The following is a 17,118-nucleotide window of genomic DNA, read 5'->3' as shown; positions in this document are numbered from 1 at the left end:
GTGTGTGTGTGTGTGTGTGTGTGTGTGTGTGTGTGTGTGTGTGTAGTACTGAACTTGGGTAGCTAATTTCTTTAGAAAAAAAATGCAAACAGCCAGAGTTCCTCATCCTTGTCTTCCCTCTAGGAATAATTAACATCTTTCTATCCCCTCCCCTACCCCCTTCAGCATGCCAGCCTTATAAATATGCTTCATTATCTTTAAAGAATGCAAATGACAAAAAAAATCTATTTTGATGTTACCAGTCTACCTTGAACTTATAAGTCTGGAGCAGAAGTTGCAAGTTATCACCCTCAAGCCAAATGCAACCAACCACTTATTTGATACATATTTTACTGAAACACAGCTATGTCTATTCATTGTTAACAGCTGCTTTTATACAACACAACAGGCTGTAATAGTAGTGACCGAGACCAGATAGCCCCTAAAACCTAAGAAGTTCCCTTTGGGCCAGGAGAAGATTAAGGTCTTGCAGTTACTTAACATGACAAAACCAGCAACTGACTAACTTCCAGATCATATGTAGTTCATATCATATGTATTTTTGCCATGATCTGTGAATAGCGTCTTCTGCAATTTCCCCCTGAAATATTACTAAAGGCACCTCCCTAGCACGAGTTGTTAGTTGTCATCTATTTCTAAATTCTAATATCACCCAGAGAGGTCTGGTATGATCCAGAAGGCCGTGCTCTCATTCCCTGCTGCTCTGGTTGTATAACCCCCTAAGTACAGCATTTCACATAACTAGACATTAGTTTTCTCCTCTTTGTTGAACAGCTTCCAGTTGCTATGACAAAACACCTGAGATAATCACCTTAAAAGGAAGAAATATATTTTGGCTCACAATTTTAGAGGTTTCCGTTTGTTCTCCGTATTGCTTTGGGCCTATGGGAAGGCAAAACATCATGGCAGAAGAAGCTACTCACTTCATGGCACACAAAAAGCAAAGAGAAGTGAATGGAATACTGCTATCTGTTTCAGGAGCACAGTCCCACTGACCTTTTCTACCAGACCCCACTTCCTAAAGGTTCCACCACCTCCCACTAGTGCCACAAGCTGGCAATTGTGCCTTTTAATACGTGGGTGCTTGGGTGACATTTATCCAAACTATAGAATTCTCTTTAAAATAAAGAAATAGAATTTTATTGATATCTAAGGTCTTCTCTATATTTAAAGAAAAACTTGTTTAGTAAGTGAGACTTGAAAGACCCACAAGAAAGTATGTACAAAATGTCTTTGATTTTAGGAAAACAAAATTTAGTATGCAAGCAGGATCAAATAGAAATTGTATCTGGTTCCCAAAGAAACAAGCTAAAATAAGTATTCTGCTGTGTTTATTTTTATGGTACTCTACTTTTTTAACAAATGTGTATTTATAATTTCTACATACAAGTTTAAATTTTTATTTTTTGAAGAAAACAATTCTGAAACAGACACTGTGTCCTGTTACCTTATATTGGAAAACTCAAGGGTCATGGAGAAGAAAAAGAATCCCTTACACAGCATGTTCTATAATCACCAACATTAGACAGCCACTTCCTTTTGGGTTGTTGATGCCCTTGGTGTAGCAGACATGCCAGTGTTGGTGCTGTCCTGAGTTGCAAATTTGCAGCCTTAGCATAGTTGGCACAGCGAACAGCTAGCCTCAGCAGCACACTCTTGTCTCCTGCCCCATGATGTTACCCATAGCTCCTATTTCTGGTTCTTCTTGCTCTGTTCAGGCAGTCCTCTTAGACAGGACTCCATCAGAATAGCCTTGGGCAGGTTAGCTCTCAGACATTTCTTTGACTTATAAGAAGCATGCATTCTTACTTTAAGATGTGCTGCAAGTGTGGGCTGTCCCAGGTGAGGCATAAAAAGAAACCCTCACATACTAAAGGACCAGACACAAGTCACTTTTCACTTAACCTAAAATACCATATGTTGAGCCTCCCCAAGGATTCTCTGAACAAAGCTATCTTTCCTAGTGCAACAATGTAGGCCTATAACTTGCTGCAACTTGGCAAACCCTGGCCAGAGTCCAAGGCAAGAAGCTCAACTTCAACTCTCTGGAACTTGCAGTTCTGGAACAAGCTTGTCTGGAGGGCTCCCTACCCTTCACTTTTCATAGGGGGAAGAATAGGTCCCTCTCCTTCCCTTCTCAAGAAGGGGAAGGGAAAATCAAATATGAGCTCTCCCTAATTCTGTGACTCCTACACATGTCAGGCTTCTGCCTCCATAGGCAGAATAAGGCTTAGGCTGAGTGTGGAAGGAACACTGGCTGCTGTGCAGCAAGCACTACACCAGCACTGTCAGCTTCCTGTTGGCCTTAGTTGAAGTTCTTTTTTTATTTTTAGCCTCCATGATTTTATTGCTCATGTACACAAGAGAATGTATGCCACCACAGCAGAGGCTGTGGACAATTCAATTTCCAATTTGGTGGAAGCACCCGCTTAGTCTTTTAGTGTCAAGCCAACTGGTGAATTCTACTCTATCAGAATCAGGTGGAATTTAGCATCCTTATCCTTTCTGTTCCTCTCAAGATGCTTGTGGACAACTGCTTTCTTAATCAAATGGCAGAGATTCTTGGGGAGATCTGGGACAAGGCCATGGGATTCTCAAGATTTTATTACCAGTGCCACAGCACCCATCCATGATGGTGGAGGTCTAACAGCAAAGACAAAGTTAGTGTGTGTGTGTGTGTGTGTGTGTGTGTGTGTGTGTGTGTGTGTGTGTGTGTGTGTGTGCATGTGTGTATGTGTGATGTGTGTGCGTGTGTGTGGGTGTATGTGTGCATGTATCAGGCCATACCAAAAGCACAGAGGAGTTTTATCTGAGCACCTTCCTTACAATATAGCCATGAAAGGTCTGAGACTCCAGGAACCTCTATGCTACTCAGGAAGTCATCCTAAAGCTAGAACTTTACTTTAAAGCTAGTTCTTACTTCAATGTTGTCTGTTTTCCCCATCTGTAAAATGGGAACAACAGAGGCACCAGCCTTGCAAGATTAGCTGTGGTTAAGTGGATGCATTTATATTAAGGTCTTTTTGTTTTTGTTTGGTTTGGTTTGGTTTTTTGGTTTTTCAAGACAGGATTTCGCTGTATTGCCCTGGCTGTCCTGGAACTCACTTTGTAGACCAGGCTGGCCTCAAACTCAGAAATCCGCCTGCCTTTGCCTCCCGAGTGCTGGGATCAAAGGCGTGCGCCACCACGCCCAGCTTATATTAAGGTCTTTGACTAGTAATTAGCATCTAGTAAGTGCTCAGTAAAAGAAGCAGTCATCATTGTTCCTAGTGTGCAGGTTAAATATCTCTTATCTGAAATGCTTGAGAACTGAAGGGTTTTATACTGAGGATTTCTTTTCCAATTTTAAATATTTGAGTACACATTATGATATTTTGGGGTTAGGAGCAAAGTCTAAACATAAAATTCAGTTATGTTCCATTTATAGCATGTACAGTACACACAGCCTGAAAAGAATTTTATGCAACATTTTTAGTGTGCCTGGAATTTGGGTACAGCCTCTCATGTGAGGTTAAATGTGGAATTTTCCACTTGGAGAGTCAGTTTGGTATTTTAGAAGTTTCAGATTTGGGGGTATTTCAGATGTTGGAGCATTTCTGGTTTTAAAGCATTTCAAATTTGTAATTTTTTCTTTCATTAAAAATAGATTTTGTTCTTACATAATATATCCATAAACTTTCCCCTCCCTTTACCCCATCCAGTTTCTCCCCACCATTTCTCCCATCCAGATCCAACCCCTTTTTGTTGCTCATTGGAAAACAGATTTCTATGGGATAATCAAAGCAGAAGGAAAAGAGCTCAGAAGACACAGGAAATATTGCATGCATGTGGATTTTAGAAGACAACCTTTGAGAATTGGTTCTCTCCTTCCACCCAGGAATTGAGTTCATGTTAACAGGCTTAGCTACTGAGCAATCTCTCAGGTCTAGTGTCTTTACATATTGTTTGATTTTGCTAAGAATACAACATGGGGGCTGGAGAGATGGCTCAGTGCTTAAGAGTACCGACTGCTCTTCCAGAGATCCTGAGTTCAGTTCCTAGCAATGACATGGTGGCTCACAACCATCTGTAATGGGATCTGATGCCCTTTTCTGGTGTGTCTGAAGACAGCTACAGTGTACTCTTATACATAAAATAAATAAATAGATCTTTTAAAAAAAAAGAATACAATGTGGTATTTACTGTCAATAAAAATATAAGCCTGTTATCTACAGATGTAATGTTATAAGATTCATTCATCTTGTAATTATAATATATTTAAATATTTATAATTCATAGTGTCTTTTGTTTTAGATTTTTGTAGTAGATGGCATTCACTGAGATTTTCTTTTTAATATTTTATATATGCAGTATTTCATTTCTTTTCATAGATTAGTCTGGGAAGCTAATCGCTACATTATTTCTGTAAGCTGGGTATTGTGGTATGCCCTTTAATCCTAATACTTTAGAGGCAGCACAGAACTAACTCTCTGAATTCAAAGACAAGTGGATATCTACAAATTAGAGGCCAGCCTGTTCTGCACGCTAAGTTCCAGACCAGCCAGGGCTACATAGTGAGTCCCTGCCTATTTCTATAAGAAAGTACTTTTTTTTTTTCATTCCAAATTTTGGTTAGCAACCACTAGAGATGGAAACCTTAAGAAGACAAAGACGTGTGTGTGTGTGTGTGTGTGTGTGTGTGTGTGTGTGTGTGTGTGTCTGTCTATCTATTCTCCAAGGATTTGGTCAAACAGCATATCACCTGTTCCCTAAAATGTTAATAAAATGTTTGAGTGGCATTTTACCATTCTGCTCAAACCATTTATTCAGTCTTCAGTTCAGTAGTACTTTCTTAATTAATGGCATCATATAAAAGTGGCCCTTCCTCTATTTTCATTTTCTCTTGGTCATTTTTTGTTGCCTCATTGGCCTAAATATTTACAAGCCATAAAGATTTATCTCACATCTAGCTATAATTTGAAGAATGTTTACAGTCAGTATTTTACCCCTGGAACAGCATTGGTGTACAGAGGGAGAAAAAGGTGGGGAACAAAACCACCCCCAAAATCTCAAACTGTTTTAGAGAAGTTAGGAAATAGAAGCCATCCAACTGAGGTCAGTTGTAACGTTCTACTTTTCAAAGCAGGCCAGCCACTGACTGCGAGCCATTCCATTTGAGGTAGAACTAGTATTTTAATTACACTTCTAGACTGCAATGTATTTTCTCTGATGAATTAAATTAATGTTCTTTATCAAGTTGCTGTTTGATTCTTTCGGGTTGGAGGAATTGTAAATATTTTTAGATTTTTTTTCAGTCTTCTCACCTCCTTGAATTTGCAAAGAGACCAAGTTTCTGTCCATGACTCCCTGTTAAAGTCTCCAGCACTGATTCTATTAATAAATATTCCTAATAAGACGAGCAAAAACTTCTGTAAGAACATTCCTTCCTAGAAGGAGTTGCGTTTACCCTTTCCCAAGATCTAGGCTTCTATGAAAATTCTTTCAGACTCTTCTTGGTCAGAATCTGTTCTTTCATTTGACTCCACACTCCTGTTGCTTCTGTCTGGAGGGAAACACTGTGGTTGCTGCTATATTGACAAATGTGAATTGCTAAGGATAGAATTTTGGTTCTTCTCCTTTAAAACATTTACTTTAAAAGATGTGCATAAAACTTATATTCTGAATGATAAACAATTGCAAAGAAGACTCGCTGATATCATCTCTCTGACTTTTTAAGAGGACAAATATCATTTGCTGAAACAATAAACCAAGAGCTATAAACTGTAGCAAAACATGATGTGTATTGATTGGATTTTCTTCTTTGCTTTTTAGCTGTATGACAAAATTAACACAAAGTCTTCGCCACAAATCAGGAATCCTCCAAGCGATGCAGTACAGAGAGCCAAAGAGGTAAGTGGCATATTTTTCTCAAAGTACTTAGCAGTGTCACATTTGCTACCTTTACTGAAGATGTCTGTGCATGTTAAGGGGCACACTGTTTAGGATGGCAACTTGAAACATACTCAGATTCTGATTGCTAAGTTTATCATTGAACGTCCATGTGGGAAAGTCTGAGCAACAAGATTTCCCAGGTTTCTCCTGGTTCTGCTGTGCAAATAAGCATATTAGTTGTTTGGGGTGGGAGTGTCTTTTCTAAATATTATTTTACTGTACATGGAAGAAATAGACATGCTTCAAATTTTTTAGTGGCTTTTTTAATGTGGTACTATGTAGTGGTTAATTGACTTTCCAGAACAATTAAATATACTGAGTTCAAAGAAGTCATTTTTTATGCATCATCAATATATAAAAGTATCTTCCACAAGCTTTTTTCATACTTGATTATCATAGAAGCATGACATTGCAGAGAGCTTGGAAAACAAAATTTACCGAGAATCATTTGCATATAGGATTTGATGTATTACCAATCGAAATATGTTGGTTTGGGCCTAGTATTGTGTGATAAGCATTTTACACCTTTATTTGGTCTTTATAACTATAGCACAATGACTGTAATTTTTCCTATTACTAAAATGATGTAGAAATTACCATTAGTAAGTGCCTTATTGTTTTTACTGTTTCATCTTTTAAAGTTTTTATGCAAATAAATATTTCTTTTTAAAAATATTTTATAAAATATGATTAGTAGATGTGATTGCTAAATGTATTGAAGACATAATTTTATCCCTTTCCTAGCAGATATTACTCTGGGTTTTGTTTTGTTAAGATAGAATCTCACCATGTATCCACTGTTGGGATGTCAGGTGTGTACCACCCCATCTAGCTTCTTAGCAGAGGTTAAACATGACTTTTGCGAAAATATACATTGTATATGCTCATATAGTCACTGAGAAATTAGACCATATTGGCTGCCAGGCCTGCCCTCTTGGTGAGTCTCAGGTAAGAGAAGTCTGTCTTAGTTTGCTCAGCAAGCATTCTTAGTCACTGCCCAATCTTAACAATACCCAAACAGACAGAAGCAGAGATACACGGTAGGTGGGGGGGGGGGCAATCCTTTGTCCTAACTTTACAGTGGAAGAATTTCCCCTAGCTTAGGAGGTCAGACCTCAATACTTAAGAAAGTAGCAAGGGAAAGGAGAGAGTTTGTGCTTTCCCCTGTTGTTTCCCAGAAGAGAAGCTGAACATACACCAAAGAAAACTATGTTAATATCATTAAGCAATATAAATTAGCTGTATAACCTGCAGCCATTAACAGAGCATTTGAAGAAGAAACACTAGTATGTATGTGTATAAGAGCGTTTGTTTTGTTGGTTGGTTTGGGGTGTGTGTGTGTGTGTGTGTGTGTGTGTGTGTGTGTGTTTCATTCATTCATTCCTTATGTGTGTTTTGTGTATTCATTTGTTCCTTCACCCACTCTTCCCTGTGCTTAAGTAGCAGAGCACATTACATGCTAGGATGCTGAAATCTGAGACTCAGGCAGAGTGAGCCCCTTTCTGAAGTCCTTGAAGGTTAAGGCAAGGGAGTCCTACTGGTTGAGGGGGTGTGTGCCCCTTACAAGCCATGGTGCTGAGGTAATACTAGATAGGCTTCATGATTAGAATTCAGTTGCATGCAGTATAGAGGTCTCTGTGAGCCATCTGCAATAAAAACAGTAACAGGTAGGTGCCTGCCCAGAAAACCAGAGGCCCTGCTCCCAGAGGCTGGTAGAGAAACTCCATTCCTCGGTGGAAGGGAGAAGTCTTTAAGAACTGTCTACTTGCAAGCAGCATTTTCACCAATGCACAGAAAATGTTAATGCCTAATTGGCAATGAAAGGTTGCTGCTGAAGGTGTTTAAATTTTAAAGTTTGGTCTTTTGTTCGCTGGAGTTTCATCAAAGGATCATTTGGTAGAAGCATGCTTTTCTCTGTGTTGGAAGATAAACATTTTACTCCTGCCAGGCTACAAGGAAAATCACTTACGTGTGTTCTTAGTTAATTATGCTAGTTAATTAGCAGTCTTATGTATGTTGTTTTCATTGAACCTGTGTCATCTTTTAAGGAACTAGCAGTGCTGTTAAATTTTAAAGGACAAATTGATTCCGGGAGGGAATTTGTAAGGCATATTTTCCTTAGGCTACTTAAGTTACTTAAACCTGTAATAAGTATGTGTTACAAACTTCCCGTTTTGTTTATTAGTTTTTTGTTACCTTTGGGTCATGGTTGGGTAATGAAGCAAACTATTATTACCCAAATATTTCATTTTATTACTATCAATTTTCTTATACTTCAATAACCTTTGAACTCAACAAATATTTTGAAAGTAATTGTCTTTCCTACTACAAAAATACATTCATGGTTTTTAATTTAAAGGAGTTCCATGCTTTGTAAAGCTCATTTTGCATTAGTGTGTATCTTATTTGTTTTTCTAGGTATTGGAAGAAATTTCATGTTACCCTGAGAATAATGATGCAAAGGAACTAAAGCGTATTTTAACACAACCTCATTTCATGGTAAGTAACACATCACTAGACATACAACACCATTTCATGAGACATTTTTAATAACCTTCCTAAAATATTGCTAATGTCATCAAATGGATATTTATCCTTGTACATCTGCTGGTGTGCATTTTGGAGAATATGTCATTAGGCAGTTTTCCATTGTAAGTACATCATAGAGTGTCCTTACAAGAGCCTAGGTAATAGAGACTACTAGTGTACACCAGGCTACAGTGTGTATGGCAGAGTCCTGGGAGGTGCTTAGATTCCCATGCAGAACCATATGAAATTTAACTAGCACTAGAGAGTGATAAAATCAAGAGACACCATAACACAACCTTGTGAGGCTAGTGCCAGGATAGCATAACATACACTTTTACAGGAAATGTGTTGTTTCTTTATTTTCATTTTGCTTTTAGTTTTGGTTTTATTTTTGATGTAAGATCTCACTAGGTAGCCTAGAGTAGCCTCAGATTCAGGATCTTGTCTTGAACTCCTACTAAGATTATAAGCATGTGTTACCATGATAAACTTTTCCTAAGTAGAAGGGGAAGACTGTGAAATAATGATTTAAGGGCTGGAGAGATGGCTCAGTGGCTAAGAGCACTGACTGCTCTTCGAGAGATCCTTAGTTCAATTCCCAGCAACCACATGGTAGCTCGCAACCACCTGTAATGGGGTCTGACACTCTCTTCTGGTGTGTCTGAAGACAGCAACAGTGTACTTACATATAAAAAAATAAATAAATCTGGGGCTGGTGAGATGGCTCAGCAGGTAAGGGCACTGACTGCTCTTCCAGAGGTCCTGAGTTCAAATCCCAGCAACCACATGGTGGCTCACAACCACCCATAATGAGATCTGCTGCCTTCTTCTGGTGTGTCTGAAGTCAGCTTCAGTGAACTTATGTATAATAATAAATAAATCTTTTTAAAAGATAAATAAATAAATAAATAAATAAATAAATAAATCTTTTTTAAAAATAGTGATTTTAAAAAGTAGTAAATACCTAAGCCAGTAATATCACAGCTCTCAAGTCTAATTGGCCATTCATAACTGCATACATTATGCTTTCATATGAAGTCACTAGGCCCTAGGAATATTTTGCTTTCGATATAATCTTGTTTATCTAGTATCTCATTGGCTCAAATGTCATTTTGTAGTTCATGACTATCAGACTAAGATTATAATCCTAGGTAATAACACATAGTTTTCTTTTATTATTGTTGTTGACCTTGTATTACAATTGTAAAAGTGCCACTTGTCAAGTGCTCAGCAAGGACTATGTAGACCACACATAATGATCTGCTTCCCTGTGTTCTCACATCACTCACTGCAACTCTATGCTACCTAAACCACAAAGAGCTGAAATTGAAGGAAACTTTTTAAATGAAAAGCTGTCTTCAGTTTTCACATTATATTTATTTACGGGGCACACGTGCCACAATGCATGCATGGAGGTCAGAGAACAAGCTGAAGGAGTCTTTCTTCCACCATGTGGCTTCAGGAATTAAACTCAAGGTGTCTTTGTTTTAGACAGTGCAGAATTCCCATACTTTTTTGTTGATTTCTATGAAAATGGGAATAGCACTTATGTTTAACCAATTATTAGAAACTCTAAATAGCTAAGAAACATTTTTGTAGAAAAGAAGTTCACAGATATCTACTTATCTGCTGTTCACAAGTAGAATTACAGGGCTGACAGGATGGCTCTGTGGTGGAAAGTGTCTGCTGCTCTTCCAAAGGAGCCAAGGTCAGTTTTCATCTCCCAAGTCGGTGGCTTATAACTGCTATAGCTCCAGCTCCAAGGGAGCCAACATCTTCTGACCTCAAGGTCACACACACACAGTTGTACAGATGCAGACACATAAATGAAAATAGGACAGATTTTTTTTTAAAAAAAAGTACAATTATAGGTGAAAATCCTTGATGAATATAATATGGAATATATGCAAAGAGTTTAAAATCCAGCTAACTTCCCTCTGGGTGGAAATGTGACTTTAAAACCTTATTGTTCTTATTACAACTATTTATTTTAAATGTTATTTTTAAAATCATAGCTACAATGAAACATATGTATCCTATCGATGCCTGTGAGGTTTTAAGTACATGCTATTTCATTGTACATGCAATGCTTCTAAAACTTTACCATTGTCCTTCTAGGTAGTTATCTATCATTTTCTATTTCCCTTCCCTGATTTTTCTAAGTTTTAGTGGCCAAACTCAAGCACATCTCTGGGGGTGTCTAACTCTGTTCTATCTGATGGTAGTGAATTAGAAATATACTTCAGTCTGAGCAAGCACACTTTTGCAGAAGAAATGTGTCAATGCAGAGCTCAGTTCGAATCTCACCTTTGCTGTACTTAGCCTGGTTTCTGCCTGACATGCTTAATGCCTCCTCAGTGTTAGCTAATGAAGATTATTACTTACCCCACAGTGTGTCATCTGCCTGTGCGCAGAGCTTATATTGTAAGCTACAGTAAACGCTGAGCATATTTTACCCATTTGTAAGTAGGTTCACCTTACTACTCACTGCTCTGTGCAGTGTGTTCTCCACATTTTTGAACAGACTATGAATTGCTGTATAACCTGAGCTACTTCAGAGAATTATATAGGAACATTTCAGACTAGTGAATCTTTTGGATTTGATGAAGACTACATAAATGAATTAGCATATCCCCAAATAAGACCTTTTTTAAACCATTAAAGCTCATACAGACCAGTGCCTCACAACTCACCTCCCTTCTAAGCCTTGATTTATTTTTCATGTCTAAACTTAGAGAGAAGTGTGTGTGTGTGTGTGTGTGTGTGTGTGTGTGTGTGTGTGTCCCTATCAGAAAACATTTTTAGAAATAATTCCTCAAATTCCTTGAAAACATAGCTCAGTACTTAAAAGACATCTTTATTCATATACCAAATATCTAAATGCCTACTATGTTCCAGGTGCTCTGTGCTGGCCACTGAGGATCTAGTCATGAATAGGAAAAACACAGCCTCACCCCCATTCCCATCTCAATGAGGCTGCATGATAGGGGTTTCTGATTAGAAATAGACTGAACACATCAGATAACATAATAATTTCATATAGTTACAATAACTATGAATAAGAGATGGTGGTATAGAGGCAGTAGTACAAGTGTGAGCTATTTTATATCCTCAGGGGAAAGCCCTCTGAAGAGTTAGCTAAGACTTGTTCTCAGAAGAACTGGACCCCTGAACATCCAAGCAGGAGGAAGAGGCAGACGGAAGTTGTGTAGGCTCAAGGAACAGAGCTAAAGCCCATTAAAGATTGGACTTAGGAAAAGAGAAGAAAGAGGTACAGAAATGCTTACAGAGCTTGGCAGAGGCCAGACCAAGGAGGCTCTTCCAGACCATGGTAAAGAGTCTAGAGTTTTCTCCTGGTTAAAGTAGTGAATCTATTGAGTGATTGATTGCTCCTAGGCATAGTTACACATTCCTGAAATCCCAGCACTTGATAGGCTGAGATAGATGTTCCACAAGTCTGATTCTAACCTGAGGTATATAGTAAGTATCAAGCCAGCCAGTGCTACAGAGCAAAATACTGTCTGAAAGGTGAAGGGGGTGGAAGATGCTGGAGCTCACATGCAGTGAATGGACTGTAGGAGAAAGACCAGTTAGAATACTGAAAGAAATGATGGAGGCTTAGAGAAAAATGGGGATGGTGGCAGATGGGCAGGTTGGGATTTCATATTGGAGATGATAGGGAGCAACAGGACTTGCTTGTGATTGGGATGTAAAGTTGTGTGACTAGCCTTAGAAGTATAAATAGCCCTGTGAGGTAAGGATTTGTTTAAAGTCATCCACCTAGAATAAAGAAGGCTTCCCTAAGACTCAAACCAGATCTGACTAGCTCTATAAAAAGCAGACTATTCATAACACAAATGAATTTCCCTGTAAGCCTATATTAAACTTATTGATAATTCTTGAACAAGCATACATGTAGATACTGTCTCTTGAAAGAAAATTCTAAAATATGTATTAAATAGGCTTTTAAGTATTAAAGCTCAAACCTGCTGTCTCAGAATGCTAAGACAGGAAGGTTGTAAACTCTAGGCCAACCTGGGTACGTAACAAGACTGTGTCTGGAAACCCTAGTACTAATTGTTCAGTCATACTTTATAGGCTATTTAAAGGAAAATGTTCAAACTTCAATTTCCTTATTTATATCGTATGTATTCTTTTTTAACCATATTATATAAGCATTCTGCACGTGTTCCCCTTTTCTGTTTGCATGTGAATCAGAGCTGGGGATTTAGTTGTATTTTGTGGCAGCAATCATTGACAGCAGCAAATTCTGGTTAATATCAAGTGTGACCTTATTTGGCAACATAATTTAAACTTTTTAAAAATTCAGCTTGATACTATTTCATGAATGAAGGCTTATTTTTCCTTATAAATAATACATTAAATGCAAGCACCTGTTTATATAACTTTAAAGGATTTATAGAAATCATCTACAAAAAGCAACATAAACATTTTACCCAATTCATAGTACTTGGAGGCTGACCTCCTTCCCATGAAAAGCTTGCCTGTGTTTAGCAATCAGACAAAGCATCTTGAGTCATAAAAGACATCTTTGTACTTAGATGATAAACCTGATCTTAATAGATGAACTTCTCTACTTGGCCCATTCCTGATTTGGCCTCTCTGCTCTAAATCTTAGCTTCTTTGGTGGCTACAATTAAATCACAAAGAAGGCCTTGCCCATATAGTCCAACCTTCACATTTGGTAGCTACATCTCCAGGCCCTGCATTGAGCTCTGCTCAATTCGTACATTGTCAGTGCCCTACAGCCACCCTTACCCAAATCTGCAGTTGAGAACAGTGGCCTGGGATTGCAGTGGTAGTGACCATTTCAATCAGAAACAGAGTGAATAGATTACCCTGAATGCCTGTTGATGATGAGTCATCGCTGTCTTCTTTCCTTCTGGTTTTGGTTGTTGGTTGGTTTTGGTTTTTCGAGACAGGGTTTCTCCATGTTGCACTGGAGATCCTGGAACTCACTCTGTAGACCAAGCTGGCCTCAAACTCACATCCACTGCCCTGCTTCCTTTCTGGTTTCAACACATCATTACCTTATTTTTGCCTTTATGTGTGACTTTAAAGTAGCTAAGTCATGGCTTCGATAAGCCTTTTAGAATATTTCAGATAGCAAAATACTATTTAATTACATTTCACTATCTGTGCATATCTCATTACCACACATATTACAGATGAAAATGAAACTAAATTTAGACTTAGCATACACATACTCATTTGTATAAAAAGTTCTAAACCGACCAATAGTCACTTGTAAATTCTCTTTAACTAAAATTTCTCATGCTTATTACAAAGGGTTTGTGATGGGAACAAAGAAACAAAAGAGATTTACTGTTGAAGTTTACCAAGATGACATACAGATGTCAATATAAAGAAATCATTTTTCTTTGTTAGTGCATTTTGCAAAATGAATAAGTAATCGTTTTCAAGTTAGGAGTAGGGGTGTAGCTCAGTTGTTAAGAGTGCTTACTTCATTCCCAACACCACATGGAATAAGTATGGTGGTGTACTCCTGTGATTTTGGAACATGGGGGTAGAAACAGATAAAGTCATCTTTCCCTGCATAGTGACTTCAAGGCCAGCCTGCAAGACATGAGACCCTGTCTCTTAAAAAATAATAATAATTATCAGGTTTATCCCAAAGCCCCCAAAAATTAAAAATTACAAAACGTTTCAAATGTTTCCTTTTTGAGATGAAATGGCTCATTAGGTAAAGGCACTTTTCACCAAATCTAACAATTTGAGCTCCATCCCTGGGACTCCCAAGGTAGAAGGAGAGAACTACTCCTACAGGTTGTCCTGCGACCGCCACATGAACACCATGACACATGTGCGTACTCGTGCATGTGCACACACACACATATACACAAACAGTAAATAAATATGTATAAACAAATTTAAAAGTTCTAATTTAAGTTCTATAATGTGTGTGATATTTCTAAAACTTTATGTCTTATCTATACAGTTTTCATTTTATTTCTTAAAAGTTGATATCACTATATAATTGTCCATTCAATTGTATGAACCTGAAGGTTATAGATTCTCCTTGATCTATGCTTCTCCCTTATTTCTTTTACCCAATCTACTAGTAGGCAATACTAATTTCATCTTTTTTATTCATATACAGAAGATACTTATTCAGTACAGTAATTGTTATATAATATCTTTTAAATTTTATATCAGTTTAAATCCCCAGTGCAAATTTGTTGATTCTTTTTATAATTGGCTCCTTCTGCTAAATCATTTAAAATTTCAGTCTGTCAGCCTTGATTTGAGCATGTATGTTAAATACAGTTTTGTAGCCTAACACCAGATGATACCTCTAACTGGGATTGACAAGCCCATCCATTCATTGTTTTGCTCTGTCACTTCTATTGTTCATTCTATTTTTAAAAAGAAATCTATCTATCATGATAATCTGCCACAAAGAAATTGAGGTCTGATAGTTTACAGGTGTACTTCATTTGTGGTCTCTTTAGATAAAAAATACTTTTGAGAAGTGGTTTTACATGTGTTTATGTAACAGATTTCTGCTAGAATGGTACCATAATATTTTCCTTCTTTCATAAAAATGCCAGGCCTTACTTCAGACTCATGATGTAGTGGCACATGAAGTTTACAGTGATGAAGCATTAAGGGTCACACCTCCCCCGACTTCCCCCTATTTAAACGGTGATTCTCCAGAAAGTGCAAATGGAGACATGGACATGGAAAATGTGACCAGAGTTCGGCTAGTACAGTTCCAAAAGAACACAGATGAGCCAATGGTAAGTAGGAAGAGCTTCAAATTTCACCCTGTGCACACTGCTACTCAAAGAGGGAGGGAGGATGGAGGGACATGGATGGTCCTAAAGAAATCAGTTTCCATATCATTGTCAGTTCTCCTACCTTTTTTGCCAAGAAGTATTCTGACTAAAATCAGGTCTTAGACTTGTAACAATTACTTTTCAACTTTCCAAGAACAGGAATGTAAAGAACAAGAACTCTGGAATGTAAAAAAAAAAATCTCATATAGCAAAGAAAGAGGGAATTTGTAAAATAATAAATAAGTAAACCAGAAATTTCAATACTTTGCATATCTTTTGCTTTCACCAAAAAAAAAAAAATGGAAGAAAAGTAATTCAGGAAATGTTCAGAGACCTGAATAATGGTGCTGAAATAAAATTCCTTCCATTCACATTGAACTGTTTGTCTGTCTTCCCATGCTGGAGAACTGGTACTGTGTGTGTCTGCACTCATTCTCAGGAGCATCATAGATTGAGATGATCAAGGAAGGGCTCTGGGGTAGTCACTGAGCAGACTAAAAGGATGGGGAACTAACGTGATGTAACAGTTCAGGCAAATGAAAGAGAATGTGCAGAAACCTGGGAGTAAAACAGCTCTTTCATAGTTTCCAAATGAAAAGAAGGCACTGCAGTTGGCTGACAGACAGCATGGCAAGTGGTGAGGCTAGGACCATACAAGAACTGAAAGACATGTTAGAGTCCCCAAAGCAGCAGAAAGCTGTTGAATCATTTTAAGCATGGAGCCAGATTGGGGTTTCATTTTAGAACTAGCACTTTGGAAACTGTTACAGAGTTTAGGGGGACCCTGCCATGGTACAGGGAAGAGATCAGTGTACTTAGAACTGGTAGCATGCACATCAGGAGGGAATGAAAGAGCCAGGTTTGGTGACCATGCCTGTAACCCCAGCACTGGGGAGACAGGAAAATCAATTCAAGGTCATCCTCAACTGCATAACAAATTCAATGCCAACCTGGGCTAGTTGATATCCTAAAGGAAAGGAAGGAAGGAATGAAAGTAAATAAGTAAGGCAAATAGTAGGTTGCAATGAGAGACACAAGACTCAAGGATGACCCTCAAACTTCAAGCTCATACAATCGAATGCACAAGGAGATAGTGTCGTTGAGATGAAACACTGGGCAAATTTCAAGTTGAAAAATGGGAGCACATTTCCAGGGAAGAAAACATTCAAAGATATGCACTTATATCCTTTCCTTGGAGTTCTTAAGAGAAGTGAAATACCTACTTAAGAAAAGTCTGACCAGTTGCCTTCCAGATAAGGAAGAAATATAGAAGAACAGGTCTGTGATCACAATTTCCAGAGAGCCCTCAGATCTAGACACTGCTGTTTGTATTCTTTTTTTTTTTTGGTTTTTTGAGACAGGGTTTCTCTGTATAGCCCTGGCTGTCCTGGAACTCACTTTGTAGACCAGGCTGGCTTCGAACTCAGAAATCCGCCTGCCTCTGCCTCCGGAGTGCTGGGATTAAAGGTGGGCGCCACCACGCCCGGTGCTGTTTGTATTCTTGTTCGCTGTTCTTGGTAAGTTGCCTTACCGTTATCTGGCAGCACAAAGGAGACATGCAAATTGGGTACCCATTCTGGTATTCTCAGGGCTTAGTAACCCTTGGTCTTAAGAGCACGGGTGGCAGCAACTTTGGAGGATTTGTGCACATCCTTTCATATCCATGGACCTCAGGTTATTCATCTCTAGAAGCACACTGACTAAATGGCCCTGAAGTCCCTCCAAACTGTAGAAGTTAAAAGTCTCATTCATAGCCGGGCCTGGTGGCGCAGGCCTTTAATCCCAGCACTCGGGAGGCAGAGGCAGGCGGATTTCTGAGTTCGAGGCCAGCCTGGTC

The 17,118-nt window shown here is 38.4% G+C and overlaps 1 protein-coding gene across 13 annotated transcripts in view; it reads left to right on the top strand.

The window, feature by feature from the left end:
• Nucleotides 1–17,118, top strand: part of Cask (calcium/calmodulin dependent serine protein kinase) — a 344,733-nt gene that overhangs the window by 278,294 nt on the left and 49,321 nt on the right. For all 13 annotated transcript variants that reach the window (XM_021188353.2, XM_021188350.2, XM_021188347.2 and 10 more), the window contains 3 exons: nt 5,812–5,889; nt 8,350–8,430; nt 15,054–15,242. In XM_021188353.2, the coding sequence (XP_021044012.1) occupies nt 5,812–5,889; nt 8,350–8,430; nt 15,054–15,242 (348 nt within the window). The remainder of the gene's footprint in view (nt 1–5,811; nt 5,890–8,349; nt 8,431–15,053; nt 15,243–17,118) is intronic.

Source organism: Mus pahari, chromosome X (assembly GCF_900095145.1).
Source record: "Mus pahari chromosome X, PAHARI_EIJ_v1.1, whole genome shotgun sequence".
NCBI classification, from domain to species: Eukaryota; Metazoa; Chordata; class Mammalia; order Rodentia; family Muridae; genus Mus; species Mus pahari.
This window is presented reverse-complemented; position numbering and strand designations above follow the sequence as displayed.